This window comes from Megascapheus bottae, chromosome 4 (genome assembly GCF_031878675.1).
Source record: "Megascapheus bottae isolate mThoBot1 chromosome 4, mThoBot2.hap1, whole genome shotgun sequence".
Classification (NCBI taxonomy): domain Eukaryota; kingdom Metazoa; phylum Chordata; class Mammalia; order Rodentia; family Geomyidae; genus Megascapheus; species Megascapheus bottae.
The window spans coordinates 14,681,213-14,702,945 of NC_143512.1; the positions used below are offsets into that span (position 1 = coordinate 14,681,213).

Here is a 21,733-nt window from a genome sequence, read left to right on the forward strand (position 1 = left end):
AAAAGCCAGGAAGTGCCAGGAAAAGCCAGAAGTGGTTCTGTGGCTCTAGTGGCAGAGCTCTACTTTTGAGACAGCCCAAGGACAGTGCCTAGGCCCAGAGTTCAAGTCCCAGGACTGGCAAAAAAACAAAAACAAAAACAAAAACAAAAAACACAACGAATTGTGAAACATGAGACACCTACATAATAAGCAGCATACAAATTTGTTTATATAGAGAGTATGTAAGTACAGTTTAAAGATTGATATTTAAAGATACACATATGCTGGGCACTGGTGGCTCATACCTGTAGTACTGGGTACTTAGGAGGTTGAGATTTGAGGATTGAGGTTCAAAGCCAGAACAAGTAGGAAAGTCTGAGAGTCTCTTATCTGATTAACCTCCTAAAGACTGGAAATGGAGCTATGCATTAGAGTGGTAGAGTGCCCAGTGACAAGAAGAAGAAGGAGGAGGAGGAGGAGGAGGAGGAGGAGGAAGAAGAAGAAGAAGAAGAAGAAGAAGAAGAAGAAGAAGAAGAAGAGGAAGAAAAGCACACATGATCTATTACTCAGATTAAGAAACAGAGACATTAGCAGCCTTTTAGAAACCTCCAGAGTCAGGCCAATCTCCTTCCTGTGTTCCCTTTCCTTTCTTTTTCTCCATCCACTATTTCTTTATTTTGTTCCTTTTAAATGATTTTCTTTTTTGTGTTTTGTTTTCTTTTGCACTCTCTCTACCACTTGAGCCACAGCACCGCTTCCAGCTTTTTCTGTGTATATGGTACTGAGGAATTGAACCCATGGCTTCCTACATGCTAGGCAAACACTCTACCACTAGGCTACATTCCCGGCCCTTAAAATTGTTTTAAATATCTCAATTATCCCTAATAAAATAGTAGGGATTATTATTAGCTTCATTTTAATCAATTAATAATCTGAACCCAAATAGTATGACTTGGAGTTCACATTCTTTTTTTTTTTTGGCCAGCCCCAGAGTTTACATTCTTGAATTCTATATTTCTCTGCTTCACAAAAATAATAATAGAATTCCTCTCCATATGCTTATATATTAAAAAGTAATAAAGCTTACTTTATAATATAATCCTTAATAATATATTGATATAAAATGACATTCCTGGCTGGGCAAGGTGGCTCACGCCTGTAATCCTAGCTACTCAGGAGGCTGAGATCTGAGGATCAAGGTTCAAAGCCAGCCTGGGCATAAAAGGTCCAGAGACTCTTATCTCCAATTAACCTCTAGAAACAGGAAGTGGGACTTGGCTCAAGGGTAGGACAGTAGCCTTGAGCTGAAGAGCTCAGGGACAGTGCCCAGGCCTAGGAGTAGAGTGGTAGCCTTGAGCTGAGGAGCTCAAGGACAGCACTCAAGCCCCACAACCCACAAAAAAAATGACATTCCTTACTTAAAACAATGACAATGACAAAACGCCTTAAAAAAAAATCGCAACAGGGGCCAAGTAGTAGAGGACTTGACTAGCATGCATGAAGATCCAGGTTTGATTCTTCAGTACTGCATAGATAGAAAAAAGCCAGTAGTGGTGCTGTGGCTCAACTGGTAGAGTGCTAGTCTTGAGCAAAAAGAGTCCAAGGACAGTGCCCAGGCCCTGAGTTCAAGACTGGCAAAAAAAATCTCAATAGAGTTGATGACACAATAATGCATACTACAATTTATATATATGTATATATATATATATATATTTTTTTTTTTGTCAGCCCTAAGGCTTGGACTCAGGGCCTGAGAACTGTCTTTGAGCTTTCTCAAGCTAGAGCTCTGCCACTTGAGCCACAGCACCATGCCCAGCCTTTTCTGTATTTGTAGTTCTGTGGAATCAAACCTGGGTCTTCGTGCATGGTAGGGAAGCATTCTACCACTAGGCCACACTCTTGGCCCTGTTTGTTTGTTTGTTTGTTTTTAGGCAGACTCTTACTATGTTGCCCATGCTGGTCTCAAATGGCTGTGCTCAAGTGATTTTCCAGCCTCAACATCCTGAGTGGCACTTTGCTTTAGCCACAGCACCACTTCGGGCTTTTTCTGTGTATGTAATACCAAGGAATTGAACCCAGGGCTTCATGCATGCTAAGTGGGCACTCTACCACCTGGCCACACTCCCAGCCCTCCAGTTGCATTTTAGATGTAGTTTCCATGTATGAGAGAAAACATACACTGTTTGTCTCTCTGAGTTTGGCACTACTGGCTTATTTATTTTGTATGGATGTGTGTGTGTATGTATTTATGTATGTATTTTGCCAGTCCTGGGACTTGAACTCAAAGCCTAAGCACTGTCTTTGGGCTTTATCAAGGCTAGAGCTCTATCACAGAACCACTTCTGGCTTATTTGTATGTATGTGGTACTAGGGAATTGAACCTGGGTCTTTGTGCATGCTAGGTAAACACTCTACCACTAGGCCAAATTCCCAGCTCCAACTACTGGCTTTTTAAAAAAGTAGTTTATTGGTCTGGGAGTTTGGCCTAGTGGTAGAGTGCTTGCCTAACATGCACAAAGACCTGGGTTCGATTCCTTGGTACCACATATATAGAAAAAAGCTGGAAGTGATGCTGAGGCTCCAGGTGGTAGAGCTCAGTGCTCAGGCCCTGAGCTCAAGCCCAGGACTGGCAAAAAAAAAAAAAATGTATAACACAAAAAAGTAGTTTATTGGAGACAGTAGAGGGAGAGAGATAGGAAAAGTGAGTGGGGGAAAGGTAGAGGGGTAAAGGAGAGAGTTTGAGAGGACAGTTTTGAACTAGGGCCTCACCTCCAGTTCTCCTCATGTTCTTCATACATCACAAACATTACCGTCACCCCTGGTACAGGGTTTGTCTAGAAACCATGCTCTTTCTGTTTTTTTTTTTTTTTCTAGTTACATTACCTCTCTCTCTCTTTTTTTTTTTAATTTGTTATTATTATTTTTTATTTTGCCAGTTCTGGACTCAGGGCCTGAACACTGTCATTGGGCTTTCTCAAGGGTACGGCACGACCACTTGAGCCACAGCACCATTTCTGGCTTATTTTCTGTGTATGTAGTACTGAGGAATCGAACCTGGGCCTTACTGCATGCTAGACGAGCACTCTACCCCTAGGCCACACTCCCGACTCTTCTTTTTTCCCCCTTTTCCCCCCCTCCCTTTTAAACTGCTCTCACGTCCAATCCCAGCTTTCCAATCCGCCTATCCCTCTCCTCCCAGCTCAGAGCCCGCCCACCTCTCACTTCCTGTTCTAATTTTCCCGCAGCCACGGCTCTTGACCAATCAGAGATGTAATTGAGCTCTCGGTTACAACTGACCAATGACCAGCAGGCTTTCTCTTTGCCGACAGGCAGCTAAGTAGTCTCTCTAGGGATTGGTTGGAGGGATCCAAGTGAGAAAGATGGCTGCGAGTACCTCGGTCGTCGCCGTGGCAGGGCCAGCGGCCGTGATGCCCAACTTGTCGACGAACGCAGATTTCTCAGATTTGCGAGAAATTAAAAGGCAGCTGCTGCTTATTACGGGCCTTACTCGGGAGCGGGGCCTGCTGCACAGCAGCAAATGGTGAGCAGTGGGGGTCGGGAGGGGCGGGTTCGGCTCCTGGGCCTTGGTGGGCGGCCTTGTCAGGCTGATGCAGTTTGTGTGGCGTTTCAGGTCTGCCGAGTTGGCCTTCTCGCTCCCGGCGCTGCCTCTGGCGGAGCTACCGCCGCCGCCGCCTATCACCGAGGTAAGGTCGTCTTACCTCCCCCTGTCCCCCCATCTCACACAGGCAAGAACGTCTCACCCTCCCACCGCAGTGGTAAGGGCGTAGTCTACCGCCACGACCATTCCGTGCCCCCTGTCAGCCGAGAGCGGGGCCTCTGAGGCCCCGAGCCCCCGCGCCCCCGGGGGCCCCCGAAGGGAGCCAGCTGCCAGCGGCTTTGTCAGGAGGAAAAGCCAGCATTTTTTTCATCGCTGGGCGGCGCTGCTAGCCGTTCTGTCTGTGGTTTTCTTGAGCATTGGAACAGTTTTTGGTGTGCTCGCCTGTAAGCCTGAGAGAAGGAGTAAACAGCCATTGCTGAAGACACCCGCCTTTTAGATTTTGTAGCGCGAAAGTATTCGTAAGGATAAGAATCAAAGATTTCCCAACTTGTTGCGTGAAATGATTCCTCGGGAATCAGCTGCCTGTCTGATAGGCATTGCAAAAAAGGGTATGGAGTTCTCCATTCCAATCTGTCAGATCTGTGAAATTAGGAAGGTAGGAATGTCTGTTTTGAGGTTTTTAGTGTATTTCGTTTCATACTCCTACGACTTTCCAGTCGGTTTGGGGGTTTTATTTTTGATCATTATGTACATTTGTCTCATAGGAGGATGCCCAGGATATGGATGCTTACACCCTGGCCAAGTCCTACTTTGATGTTAAAGAATATGATCGGGCGGCCCATTTCTTACATGGCTGCAATAGCAAGAAAGCCTATTTCCTGTTTATGTATTCCAAATATCTGGTAAGGACCATTTTAAGATGTTACTTTTTTCTTCAATGATGCATTTATATTTAGAACCAAGTGGGAAAAGTTTACTCTTTTAAATAGCTTGGAAGTGGGTCACCAAGTAAATATACCTTTGTATTTTTAATTTTTTGTCTGATAATGGTACTAGAACTTTTTACCTGCTGCTGGTGCTCTACCAACTGAGCGTAACACCTCCAACCCCAGTAAGTGTACTTTGTAAGTGTAATATAGTAATAAAAATATAAATATATAGAATAAGTATGTAGATAGGAAAATAAATAATAGAGTAATAAAAATGTAGAGGACTGGAAGCTTGCCCTAGTGGTAGAGTGCTTGTCTAACATGCATGAAGACCCAAGTTGGATTCCTCAGTACCACATATATAGAAAAAAGCCAGAAATGGTGCTGTGGCTCAAGTGGTAGAGCTCTAGCCTTGCAAAAGCCCAAGGACAGTGCTCAGGCCCTGAGTTCAGTCCCCAGGACTGGCAAAAAAAAAAAAAAGGTGTGAAAAATAACGTTATATAATAATGGCTCCATAGGGCTGGGCAAGAATTCCAGCTGTTTTTTTTTTTTTTTTCTTTCTTTCTTTTTTTGCCAGTCCTGGGCTTGAGCTCAGGGCCTGAGCACTGTCCTTGGATTTTCTCAAGGCTAGAGCTTCACCACTTTAGCTTCACCACTTCCGGCTTTTTTCTATGTATGTGGTACGGAGAAATCAAACCAGGGTCTTTGTGCATGCTAGGCAAGCACTTTTACCACTAGGCCAAACTCCCGGCCTAGTACTAGCTATCTAGTCATCCAGTACCTTGTATATGCTTGAGAAGCATTCTCTTCATGGGCTATATCCCCAGCCATTGGATTGTCTGGGTATGTGGTATGTTAGTGTGTGGATATAAGGCTTTGAACTCCGGACCTTGCAACTTGATTGGTTGGTATTCTACCCATAAGCTAATATTTGCTAAGTTTGTTTTGGAGATGGAATCTTGCAAACTCTTCTACCTAGGCTGGTTTTTAACCATACCTTCCAGATCTCAGTTAGGATTATAGGTGTGAACCAGGATCAGCCCTTGAATTTTTATTTTATTTTATTTTATTTTGCCAGTCCTGGGCTTGAGCTCAGGGCCTGAGCACTGTTCTTGGATTTTCTCAAGGCTAGCGCTCTGTCACTTGAGCCATAGCACCACTTCCAGCCTTTTTCTATGTATGTGGTACCGAGGAATCGAACCTGGGTCTTCGTGCATGCTAGGCAGGCACTCTACCACTAGGCCAAACTCCCGGCCCCAGCCCTTGAATTTTGAGACAGCAGCTCATTTAGGCTGGCTTTGTACTAAGTGTGTAGCACATAATTCCAATCCTGCCTTACCTCTTAAATGCTAGGATTTTGGATATGCTTCATCTTTCCTGACATTTGAGTGCATTTTGTCATTTCTGTCTCCACACCTGTATATATAGATATACACATAAGCACAATGTCTTACTCTCTGATGCATTTGAGAGAAAGCTACTGATGTCATGATAACTTTAGTATAAAATGCTTCCGTTTGTATCTTTTTAAAATAAGGGTATTTACCTCAACCTGTTTTCTCTGTTCATCCCCTCTTCCCCCCGCCCCCTTTCTGCATAATGATGGATCAAACCCTAGAACCTTGAATATGCTAAGCACCCATATTCTTATGCAGCGCTATAGTCCCCAGACCAGGATATTAAATTTAATTCATTATTACTTGGTCAAAATTTTGCCCATTTTCTCCACTCTGTAGTTACTATTATTTCACTTGTAATTAATCTGTAATCTAAGAGGATATACTTTTTTTTTTTTTTTTTTTTTTTGCCAGTCCTGGGCTTGAGCTCAGGGCCTGAGCACTGTCCTTGGACTTTCTCAAGGCTAGAGCTCTACCCCTTGAGCCTCAGCACCACTTCCGGCTTTTTTCTATGTATGTGATACCGAGGAATCAAACCTGGGTCTTCATGCATGCTAGGCAAGCACTTTAACCACTAGGCCAAACTCCCGGCTCAGAGGATATACTTTAAAGCCATGCAAGTTTCCTACACTTCATCAAAAATTTTCCTCTAAATCTAATATCCATCGTTAATTCTTGCCAGAAGTACTCTTTATCATGATGTTGTTACATGATGTTTCCACTGTAGTATTCTCCGTATTTATTACTTGAAGTTTCATTCTACTTTAAGCATCACCATCCTTTTCCCATGTATTTATTTGGCATCAGTGTGACTTATGAATCTTGTATTTTTTAATTGGTATTATTTTGTTGCTCTAGTTACCCAGACTTAGTCAGTAGGAACTCCTGAATAAAATTTTAAAGTTAGTGACTGTGAAATCTGGCTGGACAAGTTCAACAAATTCTACTTAAAGTAGAATCAGTTTGCCAGTTTTAGAATATGATTTAGATCTAACTGAAAAAGACCCATTTGTTAATTTTTCTCTTACAGTCTGGAGAGAAAAAGAAGGATGATGAAACAGTTGATAGCCTAGGTATGATTTTTTTTCTTTGTAATCTTTTGACTTAAAAAGCAGGGTTTCAAAGTTAAATGCCTATCTGATTCAAGCAAGTGATATAAATTGTTGCACATTGTACACTACACAGCTTGTCTCAGCTGCAGCTGTTGCCTTATGGAAATCTGGGCCTGCCATTGTTAAGACTCTCCCGTTTCTTATAAATTGAAGCTGAAAATTCCGTTTTAATGGAAGCTTCTGATTTTCAGCAATAACTCATTCAAAGTCAGCTGTGTGGGCTTATTAAACTAGGAGTGCAGAACATTATCACTTGCAATTTAGAAATAAACGGACCACTTGTATTTACTAAAGGTTTACTAAAAGTTTGGTTGAGACTAACTGCATATGTCTTTAAGAATGAAAACCAGCATCCTTCTCTTAGATCAGACTATTTCTTTCTTAGGTCCTCTGGAGAAAGGACAAGTGAAAAATGAGGCTCTCAGAGAATTGAGGGTGGAACTCAGCAAAAAACACCAAGCTCGGGAACTTGATGGATTTGGTCTTTATCTGTAAGTGTTGTGGTTGTTTGGAACTTTCTATAATATATTCCCTTGAGTAGAAGGGAAGAGAAACTCTTTGAGAGTGAATGATAGGAAGAGGGGGTGAGGGGCAGATAGGGGTACATTATATATTTAAATGTCACTGTGGAACCTCCCCCCCATACAACTAATGCATACCAATAAAAATATTAGAAAAGAAAAAAAATGAACCTCTTCTGTGATTCTTTCTTTTTTTTCTTTCCAGGTATGGTGTTGTACTTCGAAAATTGGACTTGGTGAAAGAGGCCATTGATGTGTTTGTGGAGGCTACTCATGTTTTGCCTCTGCATTGGGGAGCTTGGTTAGAACTCTGTAACTTGATCACAGACAAAGAGATGGTAATTGAGATGAGCTGCTCTAAGCTTTGTATAATCTGTAACAATATGTGTTAGGGGTGATATTGACCTTTGATTATAGCTATCTATGCTGCATCTGTAGCCCCTTTCACTGTTTTGTTGTTGTTCTTGCTTTTTGTTTTTGTCAGTCCTGGGGCTTGAACTCAGAACTAGGTTCTGAGCCTCTCTCTGTGCTCAAGGCTAGCACTCTACCACTTGACCACAGCACCACTTCTGGCTTTTTCTGTTTTTCCAGCTTTTTTTGATTCTGAGGAATCGAACCCATGGCTTTATGCATGAGCGTGTACCACTAAGCCACATTCCCAGCCCCCTTTCACAGTTTTGAAATTTAGATAATCATTTGATGATGTTGGCTCTTGTTCAGTAGTTGTCATTGGGCTTATGTTTTTTTATTTTAAAATATTTGTCATATTTATATTTTTACCTTAAAGGTTTGCTGTAACTTTTTTTTTTCTTTTGGTCATCGGTCGTGGGGCTTAAACTCTTGGCCTGAATGCTGTCCCTGAGCTCTTCAGCTCAAGGCTAGTGCTCTACCACTTGAGCCATAACACTACTTCTGGTTTTCTGGTAGTTAACTAGAGTTAAGTGTCTCACAGTCTTTCCTGCCCAGGCTGGCTTTGAGCTACGATCCTTAAATATCAGCTTCCTGAGTAATTGGGATTATACCACTACTCCCAGCTCTAACTTTTCTTTTTTCTTTTTTAATTTTTTTTATTGTAATTAATAGAAGGGTTACATGATATTTGCCAGATAGAAGGTGCATTAATTCACATACATTGATACCCTTTCACATGTCTTGGTACCCATTTCCCTCCCCCCCCACATCTAACATTTCTTAAACATTATTATTATTATTTTTTTTTTTCCAGTCCTGGGCTTGAAGTCAGGGGCTGAGCACTGTCCTTGGACCTTCTTGAGGCTAGAGTTCTACCACTTGAGCCTCAGCACCACTTCTAGCTTTTTTTTTTTTCTATGTATGTGGTACTGAGGAATCGAACCCGTGTCTTCATGCATGCTAGGCAAGCACTCTACCACTAGGCCAAACTCCCGGACCTTAAACATTATTCTTTTCACAGAAATTTGCAGTAGTTTTCTATTGCATTCTAGTTTCTTTTTTCTTTTTCTGCCAGTCCTGGGGCTTGAACTTGGGGGCACTGTCCTTGTACACTTTTAGCTCAAGGCTAGCACTCTGCCACTTGAGCCACAGTGCCACTTCTGGCTTTGTGTATGTGGTTCCTGGGAATCGAACCTAGGATTTTGTGCATGCTAGACGAGCACGTTACCGTTAGACCATACTCCCAGCCCTCCTTCACCCTACTTATTTATTCCAGTCTGTTTTCCTTGTACTTTCATTTTATTGCCCTTACCTATAATATTGAATTCTCTCCCCGTCTCTCCCTCCCTTTCCCTCCTCTCTTCCTCCCTTTCCTTCTTCTCCTTTTCCCTTTCCTCCCTCCTTCCCTCCCTCCCCGCCCCACCCCTTGCTTGCTGGCTTACTCATTTTTTTTTTTTTTGCCAGTCCTGGGCTTGAGCTCAGGGCCTGAGCACTGTCCTTGGACTTTCTCAAGGCTAGAGCTCTACCACTTGAGCCTCAGCACCACTTCTGGCTTTTTCTATATATGTGGTACCAAGGAATCGAACCCGGGTCTTCATGCATGCTAGGCAAGCACTTTAACCACTAGGCCAAACTCCTAGTCCAAGGCTTACTCATTTTTTGTTGAGCCTGAGCTCTGTCCCAGACCCTCTTTGTGCTCGAGGCTATGTCTCTACCAATTAAACCACAGTGCCACTCTGGCTTTTTCTGAGTTGTTTGTTGGAAATAAGAGTCTCAGGTACTTTCCTGCCTGGGCTGTCTTTGAACCAAAATCCTGAGATCTCAGCCTCCTGAGAGTAGCTAGGATTATAGGCATGAGCCACAGGCTCCTGGTTCCCTCGTTTATTTAAATCCTATCCATTCTCTAAGACTCAGCTCAAATTCTTTGTTTTTGTTTTTTTTTTGCCAGTCCTGGACTTGAGCTCAGGGCCTGAGCACTGTCCTTGGACTTTTTTTTTTTCTCAAGACTAGAGCTCTACCACTTGAGCCTCAGCACCACTTCTGGCTTTTTTCTATGTATGTGGTACCAAGGAATCGAACCCGGGTCTTTGTGCATGCTAGGCAAGCACTTTAACCACTAGACCAAACTCCTGGCCTCTTTCTTTCTTTTTTTTTTTTTTTCAGTCTATTGTATTAATATTTCAGTTCAATTGAATTTTAGTTATCACTTAGATTGTCCTGTGTTCATTTTTAGGTTTGCTAATAACATTTTTTTGGTCAGTACTTTAAGACAGAAAAGATCCTTATTGTTCATTTGGGAGAAAGATTGATTTATTAAGCATGTCTTTTCCCCCCTTTCTCCTCTCCTGCTGCTGCTAGCTGAAGTTCCTGTCTTTGCCAGACACCTGGATGAAAGAATTTTTTCTGGCTCATATATATACAGAATTGCAGTTGATAGAGGAGGCTCTTCAAAAATATCAGAATCTCATTGATGTGGGCTTTTCTAAGAGCTCATATATTGTCTCCCAAATTGCAGTTGCCTATCACAATATCAGAGGTAAGTGAATAAGGACAATGAAATACTATTAAGTCCTGAGAGGTACACTATATTATCTTCTGAAACCCCTGTCTTCTTTTGGCAGATATTGACAAAGCCCTGTCCATTTTTAATGAGCTGAGGAAACAAGACCCTTATAGGATTGAAAATATGGACACATTCTCCAACCTTCTTTATGTCAGGGTAATAAGTTGTTTCTCTTGCTTGGGTTTGATTAAACTCTTTTGTGCTTTAATGTCTTGAATTAGATTGTTATCCATTTGCATTAGCTATAAAAAAGGCAATTGATGGAGTTTTTAGATGATCTCGCTCTCTCTTTTTTTCCCTCAGAGCATGAAATCTGAATTGAGTTATTTGGCGCATAACCTTTGTGAAATTGATAAATATCGTGTAGAAACGTGCTGTGTAATTGGTAAGGGTTAACCACATTTTTTTTCTCTTATAACATTTATCCTTTGTTTTAAATAGTACAAACATAAAAATAGTAACAGTGGATGGGCAGTGGTACCTCATGCCTATAATCCTAGCTACTCAGAAGGCTAAAATCTGAGAATCATAGTTTGAGGCCAGCTTGGGCAGGCACGTGCACAACACACACACACACACACACACACACACACACACACACACACACACACACACACACACACACACACACACACACACACACACACACACACACACACACACACACACACACACACACACACACACACACACACACACACACACACACACACACACACACACACACACACCTGTTAAAATGTCAAAGACATGCCAGAGACTATGACAGTTTAATCTCAATCCTATGGCTGTTTAGTAAAAGTAACTCCAGAATATTTTCCTATTCAAATAGTAAAAATTTGTATGCTTGTGTATGTGCATAAGGACCTTTTGCTTGCCTAGTTGTTGCTGTCCTGCTTGAACAACACCTCCAGTCCTGCTTTTTGCTTGTTTGGAAAAGAGTTTCTTGAACTTTTCTGTGTACACTGGCCTTGAACCACAGTCCTCCATGTCTTAGCCTCTGAAATAGCAGGATTACAGCATGAGCCACTAACAACTGGCTTTCTTTTCTGTTTTTGCCAGTCATAGGGCTTGTACTCAGGGCCTGGGCACTGTCCCTGAACCTCTTTGTGCTTAAATCTAGCACTCTACCCCCTCCTCATCCTTCTCCTCCTCTTTCTGTACAGGTTCATCTATGGGCACTGTGCCTAGAGTCTGCTCACTCTCTGTCTCTAGATCTTAGTCAGGAAGAGAAACAAAGATATCCTTGTGTAGGGCACAGGGCCCTCCTTTTTCCTAGATTAACATAAAATTGAGTTTAAACTTAGATATAGGGGATTATATAATTGATTTCTCCTGAATAAAACTAAAAAGCTGGGACTAGACAGACAAGAGTAAATGCTTTTTTTTTTTTTAATGGAAGTTTGGCTTTTTGGTTGTTTTCCCAAAATGGAATCCTATTAGATAATTTCTCCCTAACTTGATTTTTTCACTTGATAGAATCTCATGGCAGTCCTGGAGATAATCAGGGCCTTGTGCTGTCTCTGAACATTTTTACTCAAGAACAAAATAACCTCCTGTGCCACAGTTCTATTTCTCCTCCTCCTCCTCCTCCTCTTCCTCCTCTTCCTCCTCCTCCTCCTCCTCCTCCTCCTTCTTCTCCTCCTCCTTCTTCTCCTTCTTCTTCTTATGGTGGTTTTAATTGGAGATAAGTGTCTAATAGACTTTCCTAGCTGGCTTTCAACTATGAACCTCTGATCTTTGCTTCCTAAGTAAACTGTCATAACAGGAATGGGCCACTGGTGCCCAACTTATAAAGGAGATTTTTTTTTTTTAATTTAATTTTTAATTTAATTTTTTTTTCTTTGCCAGTCCTGGGGCTTGAACTCGGGGTCTGGGCATTGTTCTTGGGCTTTTTCCTCAAGGCTAGCACTCTGCCATTTGAGCCACAGCACCACTTCTAGCTTTTCTATGTATGCAGTACCAAGGAATTGACCCTGGGTCTTTGTCCTGCTAGGCAAGCACACTGCCACAAGGCCAAACTCTTGCCTCCCCACCTCCGTTTTTTTTGGCCAATCCTGGGGACTGAACTCAGGGCCTGAGCACTGTCCATAGGCTTTCTCAAGGCTAGAAATCTACCACTTGAACCACAGAACCATTTCTAGCTTTTCCTATATATGTGATACCAAGGAATTAAACCCAGGTCTTTATGCATGCTAGACAAGCATGCTTACCACTAGGCTAAACTCCCAGCCCTATTTTTAAATTTTTATCTATTGTTGAGCTTGAACTCAGAGCCTGGGTACTATCCCTGAACAATTTTGCTCTTCCACTTTGAACTACAGCTATACTTCTGATTTTTTGTTTTGTTTTGTTTTTTTATTTTTATTTTGAGGCTTGAACTCAGGCATTGTCCTTGAGCTTTCTCGCTCTACCACTGGACCACAGCACCACCATTTTTCTGTGCATGTGGTACTGAGGAACCCAACCCAGGGCTTTGTGCATGTTAGGTAAGCACTCTACCCCTAGGCCACACTCTTGGTCCCAGGAATCAAGGACTTTCCTGCCCAGGCTGGCTTTGAACCATTATACTTAGATCTCAATCTACTGAGTAGCTAGGAATAGAGACATGAGTCACCAAGTGCCCAGAAAAGGAGATATGATGATAATGATGATCATGATGTTTTCTGCCAGTCTTGGGGCTTGAACTTTAGGGCCTAGGCATTGTCCCTGAGCTTCTTTTGCTCAAGGCTAGCACTCTACCACTTAGGCTACAGCACCACTTCTGGCCTTTTCTATTTATGTGGTACTGAGGAATTGAACCCAGGGCTTCATGTATGTTAGGCAAGCACTCAACCACTTAGCCACATTCTCTGTCCCCAAAGGATTTTTTTTTGCGCGGGGGGGGAGGGGGTGTCATGGGGGAGCTCTTCAGCTCAAAGGCTATGGCTCTACCATTTTGAGCCACAGCACCACTTCCAGTTTTCTGGTGGTTAATTGGAGATAAGAGTCTTACAGACTTCCATACCCTGACTGGCTTTGAACCTTGATCCTCAGATCTCAGCTTCCTGAGTAGCTAGGCTTGCAGGCATGAGCCACCATCACCTGGCCCTCAAAGGATATTTTTAAAGTACAACTTTTTTGCTTTTTGTTGTTATTCTTTTGTTTCTTTTTGTTTTGTTTTGTCTTAGTCCCCTTCCACTTTTATATTATTTGTATTTACTTGTTATGATGCTAAATTAAAACATTTGCACACATATGCTTTTGCTTTGTAAAAAAAGGATCAAATTGGGGCCGGGTTCGATTCCTCGCTACCACATACCACATATATAGAAAAAGCTGGAAGTGGTGCTGAGGCTCAAGTGATAGAGCTCTAGCCTTGAGAAAGTCCAAGGACAGTGCTCAGGCCCTGAGCTCAAGGCTAGGATTGGCAAAAAAAAAAAAAAAAAAAAAAAAAAAAAAAAATTGGATCAAATTGTGTAACTTTTTAGCTGGGTGCCAGTGACCCATACCTATAATCTTAGATACTAAGATGATCTGAGTATCATGGTTTAAAGCTAACTGGGGCAGACAAATCTGAGAAAGTCTTATCAGTAATTAATCACCAAAGCATAGTTCAGGTCCCATGACTGGCATGCCAATTTCCCCTCCTCTCCCTTCCCCCTCCCTCCCCCCCCCTCCCTTCCCTGCTTCACTTCTCTCTTTCCCCTTCCTTCTCCCTCCCTCTCCTCCCCATCCCTCCTTCTCTCTCTCCCTCTCCTTCTCTCTTCTACAAAGAAGGTTATTCCCTTTGTGTATAGTTTGATTTTTCTATTTGGACTTTTTGGAGAAAGGGTTACAGCTTCATGTTCACTTAATGGACAGCCCAATGCAGTCTATTTTAGCAGGCTTTTGAATTATGTATACATTCTTATTTATAATATACATATATATTTTTGAGGGGTGGTATTAGGGTTTGAACTCAGGGTTTCATACTTGATGGCTTACTTGCTTACAGTGTCATGGGTGATACTGTACCACTTAGGCCAAGCTTCTAGCCCTCCTTTTTACTCTTTTTTTTTTTTTTTTTTTTTGCCAGTCCTGGGCTTGAGCTCAGGGCCTGAGCACTGTCCTTGGACTTTCTCAAGGCTAGAGCTCTACCCCTTGAGCCTCAGCACCACTTCCGGCTTTTTTCTATGTATGTGGTACCAAGGAATTGAACCCGGGTCTTCATGCATGCTAGGCAAGCACTTTAACCACTAGGCCAAACTCCCGGCCCTCCTTTTTACTCTTTATCTTGCAATTGGAGCCTAACAGACTCTTTGTCTGGTCTGGCCTTGAACCCCCGTCTTCTGGATCTCATCTTCCTGAGTAGCTATGATTTTAGGCATGAGCCCTTGGTTCCCAACTCAGCATACTTAAAAAAAAAAAACCAACTTTCTAGGTATTAATATTTTTGTTTGTTTGTTTTTTAAATCAGGCAATTATTATAGTTTACGTTCTCAGCACGAGAAAGCAGCCTTATATTTTCAGAGAGCCCTCAAGTTGAACCCTCGTTATCTTGGGGCATGGACCCTAATGGGACATGAGTACATGGAAATGAAAAACACGTCTGCTGCTATCCAGGCTTATCGGTAAGCATATAGTTAGTGTATGTTGGAGGAGGAAAGAGAGGAGGTGGATTTGACTGCTGTAATAAACTTGTATTGAGGCTGTAAGTTGTAAACCTCATTGATTTTGCCTTCTCACCAGACTTTTTTTTTTTTTTTTTTTAATTTCTTAGACATGCCATTGAAGTCAACAAGAGAGACTACAGAGCTTGGTATGGCCTTGGGCAGACGTATGAAATCCTTAAGATGCCATTTTACTGCCTTTATTATTATAGACGGGCCCACCAGCTTCGGTAAGTTTGGTGTGAGGACTATATTGCTTCTTTGCCTGATGATAGCTATTAGTAAGTTACTGTGATAGTTTTTGGAGACCTAAGTTAAGACTGACTAATCATTTTTATTGAGTGTATTCCACTAGTGGATAATAGTAAAACTATGAAACCAAAGTCATGTTATTACTGCATGAAGCATTCTATTAAAGACCAGTCCTTGTATAGATTGGAAATAACAGTGCAATCGCAGTGGTGCTAGTTTCTTGATGAAAGGCTCCAGTTATTGGTGGTAGTCTCTGATCAGACTCCCTATGCTTTTTTCTCAGGCCTAATGATTCTCGTATGCTGGTTGCCTTAGGAGAATGTTATGAGAAACTCAATCAACTAGTGGAAGCCAAAAAGGTACCTAAAATTAGGGCCTTGATATTTTTGGGTAGGAATCTGCTGTTTAGATGAGGGTCTGGGAAGTGGGGCTGTGGCTCAAGGGGAAGGACAGTAGCCTTAAGCTGAAGAGAAGAGCTTAGGGACAACACTCAGGCCTGGAGTTCAAGCCCCACGACCGACAAAAAAAAAAGTTCAGTAGATGGTCAGGCTGTTTGTGCCCTGTTTTTGTTTTTGTTTGTGCTCTGATTTTTATCTTTATTGTGGTCTATGTCTGAGTATTTTTCATGTACTTAGGCTAACAAAGCAGGATCAGTGAGAATACTGGTATTTAATCTAGATGTGTCAGAACTACTTAAAATGCTTTGTACTTTGCATGTCTGAACTTCTAGAAGGGTTAGAAAACGCTTTATATGATTATTTGTTACAAGTTGAGTAACAATCAAAGTGGGTTTTTTGACAGTGTTACTGGAGAGCTTATGCTGTGGGTGATGTGGAGAAAATGGCTCTCGTGAAACTGGCAAAGTAAGTGAAAGGAGGGAATGCTGCTGGTATTTTTATCTTCTCTAGGTTGGTGGGTGTTGCAGGTGCTAGAGCCTCCCATCCTTCCATTATCACGTAGGAGTACAGTGAGATATATGCTGGTCTGGAATTGGGTGTACATGCATGCATGCATGCTTGCACGTGGGTGTGTTTTGCTGGAGACAAACCAACTTTACTCTAGGAGACGTGTATGGGAAATGTCCAGCCTGATTCACTACCTGTACTAGAGAGTACTACCACTTTTAGTCAGGTCTCTGGCTCACACCTCTAATCCTAGCTACTCAAGAGGCTGAGATCAAGGATCTCAGTTCAAAGCAAATCCTAGCAGACAAATCTGAGAGACTCTATCTGCAATTACCCACCAAAAAGCTGAAAATAGAGATGTGACTCCAGTGGTAGAGTGCCAGCCTTGAGTAAAAGAACAAGGCAAGAGCACTAGTTCCTAAGTTCAGGCTCTAGAACCAGCACCAAAAAAGTGGTAGAGTGCCTTCCTAATAAGTACAAGGCCCTGAGTTCAAACTCAGTACTACAAAGAAAAAGAAGGAATAGGTCCAGGAATGTGACCAAGTGGTAGAGTGCTTGCCTAATATGCATGAATTCCTAGGTTCAATTCCTCGGTGCCACATAGAAAAAGCCAGAAGGGGTGCTGTGGTTCAAGTGCTGGAACACTAGCCTTGAGAAAGCCCAGGGACAGTGCCCAACCCCAGGACTGGCAAAAAGGGGTGGGGGGCGAGGGATATAGCTCAGTGATAAGAGTACTTGATATAACAGGTACATGTCCAAGAGTTGGATCCTTAGGATGGTAAACAAAAGCAAACGAAGTAAGAGAGGGGGGAAGGGAAGAAGAGAGAAATGAAAGGAAAGGAGGAAGGAAAGAAAGGAGGAGGGAAGTGAAATTAAAAAATACATATCCTAAATTCCTGATAAAGGACAACTAATTGGACTGATGACTCAGAAACAGTTGGCCAGTCAAATGGTACAATGTCAGCCTTGAGCACAAAACCTCGGGAACAGTGCCTAGGCCCACATTTTAAGTCATGGGACTGGAAAAAAGAAAATAGTTGGCCGAGAGGTTCTATTATTAGTAGTATATGTAGTAGTAGTAGTAGTATAAAGCTGATCTATATCAGGGTTATAGTTACATAAGCCAGATAATGAGTATATTTCTTTCTTTTTTTTTTTTTTTGCCAGTCCTAGGGCGTGAACTCAGGGCTTGAACACTGTCCTTAGGCTTTTTCATCAAGGCTAGTGCTCTGCCATTTGAGCTACAGCACCACTTCTGGCTTTTCTATGTATGTGGTACTGAGGAATTGAACCCAGGTCTTTGTGCATGCTAGGCAAGCACTCTACCACTAGGCCAAACTCCTGGCCCATGAATATATTTCTTTTGGGACAATGTCACTCTCCCTTGCTCTCGAGAGACTTTTTTTTTTTTTTTTGGTCAGTTGTGGAGCTTGAACTGAGGTGATGCCCTGTCTCTGAGCTCATTTTACTGAAGACGAGTGCTCTGTGGGCTGGAGATGTGGCTTAGAATATTTGCCTATCATGCATGAAGCCCTGGGCTCAATTCCACAGTACCAGAAAAGGCCAGAAGTCGTGCTGTGGCTCAAGTGGTAGATTGCTAGCCTTCAGCAAAAGTGCTCAATGATCGTGCTCAGGGTCCTGAGTTCAAGCCCAGGAATGGCAAAACAAAACAAAAAATCTGGTCCTCTAGTACTTTGAGCCATGCCACCACTCCTGATTTTCTGGTGGTTAGTTGGAGATGAGTCTCACAGACTTTCCTGCCCAGGCTGGTCTTGAGATTTCAGCCTCCTTAGTAGATAGGAATATAGGTGTGAGCTACCAGTGCCTGGCTTAAGAGATTCTTTTTTTTTTTTTTGCCAGTCCTGGGCTTGAGCTCAGGGCCTGAGCACTGTCCTTGGACTTTCTCAAGGCTAGAGCTCTACCACTTGAGCCTCAGCACCACTTCCGGCTTTTTTCTATGTATGTGGTACCGAGGAATCGAACCCGGGTCTTCATGCATGCTAGGCAAGCACTTTAACCACTAGGCCAAACTCCCGGCCCCTTGCCAATTCTTTTCTAGATTATCTCCCCCTCCTTCTCTAGGTACTGGGGATTGAAACCAGTGCTTCCAGTTTGCTAGGCAAGTGCTCTACCACTTGAATCACAGTCTTGTTTCTGATCTTTTTAATAATAACTATGTGCTGGGCACTAAAACTCTTCTGGATCTCAATTTTGTTATTTTTGAGGAAAATTGTACTCATTTAGGTATTGTGATTTTTTTTTGTTGTTTGTGTGTGCGTGTGTCTTAGTCATGTTTTTACTTTTTAATTACTAAGGTGTTTCACAATTTCTCTTGTAGACTCCATGAACAATTGACTGAGTCGGAACAGGCTGCCCAGTGTTACATCAAATATATCCAAGATATCTATTCCTGTGGGGTATGTGTGATAAAATGGAGGTTGTTTTACTGACTTTTTTGTTTGTTTCTGGTTTTTGCCAGTCCTGGGGCTTGAACTCAGGGCCTGACCACTGCCCTCGAGTTTTCTCAAGGCTAGCACTCTACCACTTGAGCCACAGCACTACTTCCAGCTTTTTCTATGTATGTGGTATGGAGGAATTGAACCCATGGCTTTGTGCATGCTAGACAAGCAACTCTACCACGAAGCCACATTCCCAGCCCTACCAACTATAAGGTATCACTCATTCCTATTTTCCTTATCTAGGAAATAGTGGAACACTTGGAGGAAAGCACTGCTTTCCGCTATCTGGCCCAGTACTATTTTAAGTGCAAGCTGTGGGATGAAGCTTCAACTTGTGCCCAGAAGTGTTGTGCATTCAATGATGTACGTATCAGTTCCTTAGTAAAGGGTTTGGATTTTAGGCTAGACTATATGTCATTTGTGTGTGTGTGTGTGTGTGTGTTTGTACTGTGGCTTAACTCAGGTGCTGTTCCTTAGGCTTCTTGCTTAAGGTTAGCACTCTTTTCACTGAGTCACAGCTTCACTTCTAGCTTTTTGTTGGTTAATTTCCCTATCTGGGCTGCTTACTGACTGTGATCCTTGGATCTCAGCCTCCAAGTAGCTAGTATTGTAGGTGTAAACTACTGGTACCTGGCTAAGGGTAGAATACGCGCGCGCGACCACACACACACACACACACACATACCCCACACACACTGTGATGTGGGGGAGACACACACACACACACACACACACACACGCACACACACCATGATGTAGGAAGGTAAATGTAGGGTGGGACAGTGGTGGCTTAGGCCTGTAATACTAGCTGTTTAGGAGGCTGAGATCTGAGGATCATGGTTCAAATCCAGCCTGTGTAGGAAAGACCGTGAAGCACTTGAATTAACCACTGTCCTTGAGCCAGAAGTGGCACTGTGACTCAAAGTGGTAGAGTACTAGCCTTGAGCATTAGGTCCCTGGGCCTCAAGATCCTTCCCACCCTTTAGGAACAGGGTCTTGCTTATGTAGCAGGTTGGCCACAAATATATAATCTTCCTTAGTTCTAAGTCTTGAGATTTTTGGCGTACCACCTTGCCTGGTTTAAAAACTTACTTTGGTCTAACTCATTTATCTGTTGAACAGTAGTATCTCTTAATGGAATGCCTTGGATATATTTTGAAACAATTGCCTGACTTGTTATTTTTATTTCAGACCCGTGAAGAAGGTAAGGCCTTGCTCCGACAAATCCTCCAGCTTCGGAATCAAGGGGAGACTCCCACAACTGAGATGCCTGCTCCCTTCTTCCTCCCTGCTTCACTGTCTGCTAACAATACTCCCACCCGCAGAGTTTCTCCACTCAACTTGTCTTCAGTCACACCATAGTTATTATCTTAAGTCAGCACATTTTGCTAGACCCCTTACTAAGCTTTACGTGAGGAATGGCCATGTCTGTTTTCCCAAGGATCTCAGCTCTTCTCATTTCTACAAATGAAAACAGCTTTAAGGAGCTAATGTACATTCAGAGGCAGGAACAGATATTTGTCTTTTGTTAATAGAAGCACTTCTATCGTCCCTGTTCAAAGTGGCTATAGTTCTTGGCCTTCTTTCCAGAGCCTCTCCTCCACTCATGAAAACATCCCTTGTATAGCACTTTAGCACAGGCCATCCTACAGGAACAAAGTTTTAATGCTGCTGGGAATGCTGCAGACATGAGATAAATTTGTCACTCTACTCTCCCGGGTGGGTATTGAGTCAGACAGAGGCAGAGTTCTGCACTAGACAGAAATGAGTTTTTAATTTTGGAGGATTCTTTTTTTTAGGCCAGCACTTGGGCTTAAACTCAGAGCCCGAAGCTCTTAGTTTTTTACTCAAAGCTAGCACTCTACTGCTTGAGTCACAACTCCACTTCTGGCTGCTTGTTGATTGGAGAGAAGAGTCTCTGTTAGATTTGGCTGCTACAGCTAATGGCTGGCTTCATATTAAGATTTCAGCCTCTGAGTAGCCAAGATTACAGGCATGACCAGCGCCTGAACCCCGCCCCCCCCCCTGCACATTTAAGACGATCTCACTAAATTTGCCCGGTCTGGCCTCAACCTGATCCTCCAGTATAAGCCTCCCTATTACTGGGATAACAAGCATTGGCCATTGTCAAGATGTTACCTTGTGAATTGGCTGAGCATAACCCCTATTTTGATGTCACTGATTATATTTACATATAGTAGAGCTGTACATGTGTTCTTATTCCACACGACATTCTTTGAAAGACCTTTGAGGAATACTGTTCTAGCTTTCAAATTAGAAATGATTTAGGATTGAATAGAACTTTTGATGCCTTTTCCTAAGGCAAAGATAGTTACAGTATTAGCTTTACTCTTACTAATGCAGGATAAGGAGAGAGGATACAGTCTTTTTTGTGATAGTACTGAGGCTTGAACTCAGGGTCTCACAATCACTTGGCTTTTTCGCTCAAAGCTGGCACTCTATTTCATTTGAGCCATTGCTCCATTTCCAGGATTGTAGATAATATCATGGACATTTGAAAATAACTGTAGGTAAAAGTAAGTGTTCTTAATGCTGGTCTGTGTTTCTCTTATCTCAAAAACAATACTTTTTTTTTCAGCCTTATCTGTCTAGACAAGGTAAATGGGAATCATTGTTACTGTGCTCATTGAAGGTTTTAGGCCTGTGCGTGTGTTCAGTAGATAATGTGCTATTTGTCTGTTGTAATGAATTTGTACATTAGATGCTATGGGTATTCTGAGTTTAGGACCCAGCCTTGTCTTGTTCCTTGAGCATTTTTACTCACGTTCTAATGTATGGTATTTCATTTTGTATTAAAAGTTTGAGTATCTAGTGACAGTTGAATCCATTTCTTAATAAGCCTTCTTTGGATATATATACTAGTTTCTGATTTCTATTGCTATTCCTGTGCAAGATTCCCATTAGCCAGAATGAAGTTTGAGTCAATTTTTCTGCCTTTTTTTTAAGTTGTTTGTTGCTAAATTTGAAAATGAAATAAAGATGTGAACAATAATA

General features: G+C 42.3%; 1 protein-coding gene across 1 annotated transcript; it reads left to right on the forward strand.

Moving 5' to 3' along the window:
• The first annotated feature begins 3,343 nt into the window (after positions 1-3,343).
• Cdc23 (cell division cycle 23) lies at positions 3,344-21,731 on the forward strand. The gene is made up of 16 exons (XM_090331474.1): positions 3,344-3,520; positions 3,611-3,683; positions 4,303-4,440; positions 6,895-6,937; positions 7,362-7,467; positions 7,703-7,835; positions 10,267-10,444; positions 10,530-10,627; positions 10,775-10,856; positions 14,910-15,063; positions 15,213-15,332; positions 15,638-15,713; positions 16,156-16,217; positions 18,598-18,676; positions 18,962-19,081; positions 19,910-21,731. Exons 1-16 carry the CDS (start codon positions 3,360-3,362, stop codon positions 20,078-20,080), a joined length of 1,794 nt encoding a protein of 597 aa, XP_090187600.1. The 5' UTR covers positions 3,344-3,359; the 3' UTR covers positions 20,081-21,731.
• Positions 21,732-21,733: the final 2 nt, after the last annotated feature.